This window comes from Colobus angolensis, unplaced genomic scaffold (genome assembly GCF_000951035.1).
Source record: "Colobus angolensis palliatus isolate OR3802 unplaced genomic scaffold, Cang.pa_1.0 Scaffold183, whole genome shotgun sequence".
NCBI classification, from domain to species: domain Eukaryota; kingdom Metazoa; phylum Chordata; class Mammalia; order Primates; family Cercopithecidae; genus Colobus; species Colobus angolensis.
Window position 1 is genome coordinate 207,745 of NW_012114966.1, and position 1,751 is coordinate 209,495.

General features: G+C 51.6%; 1 protein-coding gene across 1 annotated transcript in view; it reads right to left on the reverse strand.

Moving 5' to 3' along the window:
• Positions 1-223: 223 nt before the first annotated feature.
• Positions 224-1,751, reverse strand: part of DND1 (DND microRNA-mediated repression inhibitor 1) — a 2,768-nt gene continuing 1,240 nt past the window's right edge. Inside the window, exon 3 of the mRNA XM_011939771.1 lies at positions 224-1,209. Within this exon, the coding sequence (XP_011795161.1) occupies positions 721-1,209 (489 nt within the window). The 3' untranslated portion in view covers positions 224-720. The remainder of the gene's footprint in view (positions 1,210-1,751) is intronic.

A 1,751-nucleotide genomic window follows, 5' to 3' on the forward strand; every position in this document is an offset into this window, starting at 1 on the left:
GAACCCCTGACCTCAGGTGATCCACCCATCTCAGCCTCCCAAAGTGCTGGGACTACAGGCAAAAGCCAACACGCCCGGCCTGGATATATATTTATAATACCCTACAGTGCAGCACAAGATGCATTCAAAGCGCTGATATGAGGAAGTACTTGCCCCGTAGCAGCTATTCACTCTACCAGTATAAGACAAACTCTAAGCTAGAGCAAGATAGCACAGACACAAGTATATACTAACCAGGGGTTTAATATAAATACAACCAGCATAGAAAGACCCAAAACTACACAGAAACCAAAACCAGAATGCCATGTGGTGGAGCCAAAGGGCAGAATTTCTGACCCCTTTGGCTCAGCTGCCCCTCCCCGCAAATAAAAACCAACAAACAAGACAAATCAGGACAATAAAGAAGATTCATGCTAAGCTGTGGCAGAGGGGGGAAGGTATGATCGGGTGGGTGTGGGACAAGGAATGGCCATGGAAGACCACAGGGTCAGCTTGGACCCTGGGCTGGGAGAGGGAGGGCAAGGCCCCTCACCACAACTTAAGCCAAACCTAAGCTGCCCCAGGTGCTGTAGTTCCCTGTCCCAGCAGGGAGGCTGATGGCCTGGGCCCATGCCCCTCCCCACCTTTGGGAGTCAGATAGTGACCACCCAGGCCTGCTGGGCTGGGGCCTGACACAGGCTCTGCCTGCCCATTCAGGCTGCTTGTGGAGAGAGAACGGAGTCACTGTTTAACCATGGTACCTGCCTCAGCCCCAGCAGACCACAGGAGGCTGGCCCCAGACTCACTGAGTGCCTGCAGCAGCCGAACAGACACAGCATCCTTGGCCACCTCATGCCCATCCTGGCCATCTAGGGTCAGCACAACCCAGATGAGGCCACTAAAGGGCACCGGATGTCCAGGAATCACCACCTGGTACCAGAAGCGGTGCCAGCCAGCAGGTCCTATGCCCAAACACTTAGTGAGGAACACAGGGCTGCCCAGCTTCATTCGTTGGCACAGCAACTGCAGGGTAGCCCGAGCCCCTTGGGACCCTAACTTGTCCCTTGCCAAGGCCAACTGGCTGCCCTCTGGTTGTAGGGGCCGCAAGGAGGGACCCACAAGCTGCTGGCGGAGTCGCTGCTTCAGGTCTGGCTTGAGCCACTCCACAGCCACCTGCTCTCCACAGAGGTGTGACTGCCCTGCAGGAAAAAGGTAAAGATAAGGGCAGGTCTAAACCCTGGGCCCAAGCCTCCAGGCTGTGAGCCCTTTGGAGCTACACAGTCCTGTAATGTGTAGCCTTAGCATTTCCTGGTAGTGTGACCATGGGTAAGAAAAGACCAGCCTTCAGGCTCCATTATTTGCAAAGGGAGTATAACACAACTGCTACCTTACAAGTTTCCTTGGAGAAGTACTGGTTAATGCAGGTTTTGTCTGCCTCATAACCATCATAATGGCTAATCTTTACTGCCAAAAGTTGCTGTAAGTCAGTTAGTATGCTAAATACCATACACCCATTATGTTACTTAATTCTCACAACCGTCTGAGGAAACAAATACTATAGTAAAAGGCTCAGTTGAGTTCCCTCGAGCAAATCAATTTCTCTAACAGTTTCCTCACAGCTTGAGGGTCCTGTGCCTATTATGCGGTGTGGGTGTGGGGGAATGTTGAGGATTAAGTCAGGAGATAATTCTCGGGGAAATGTTACCAATTTAGGTAAGTGGTGGTGGTAGCACCATTGGAAGTTTTAAAAATCTGAGATCAAATAGTAAAGG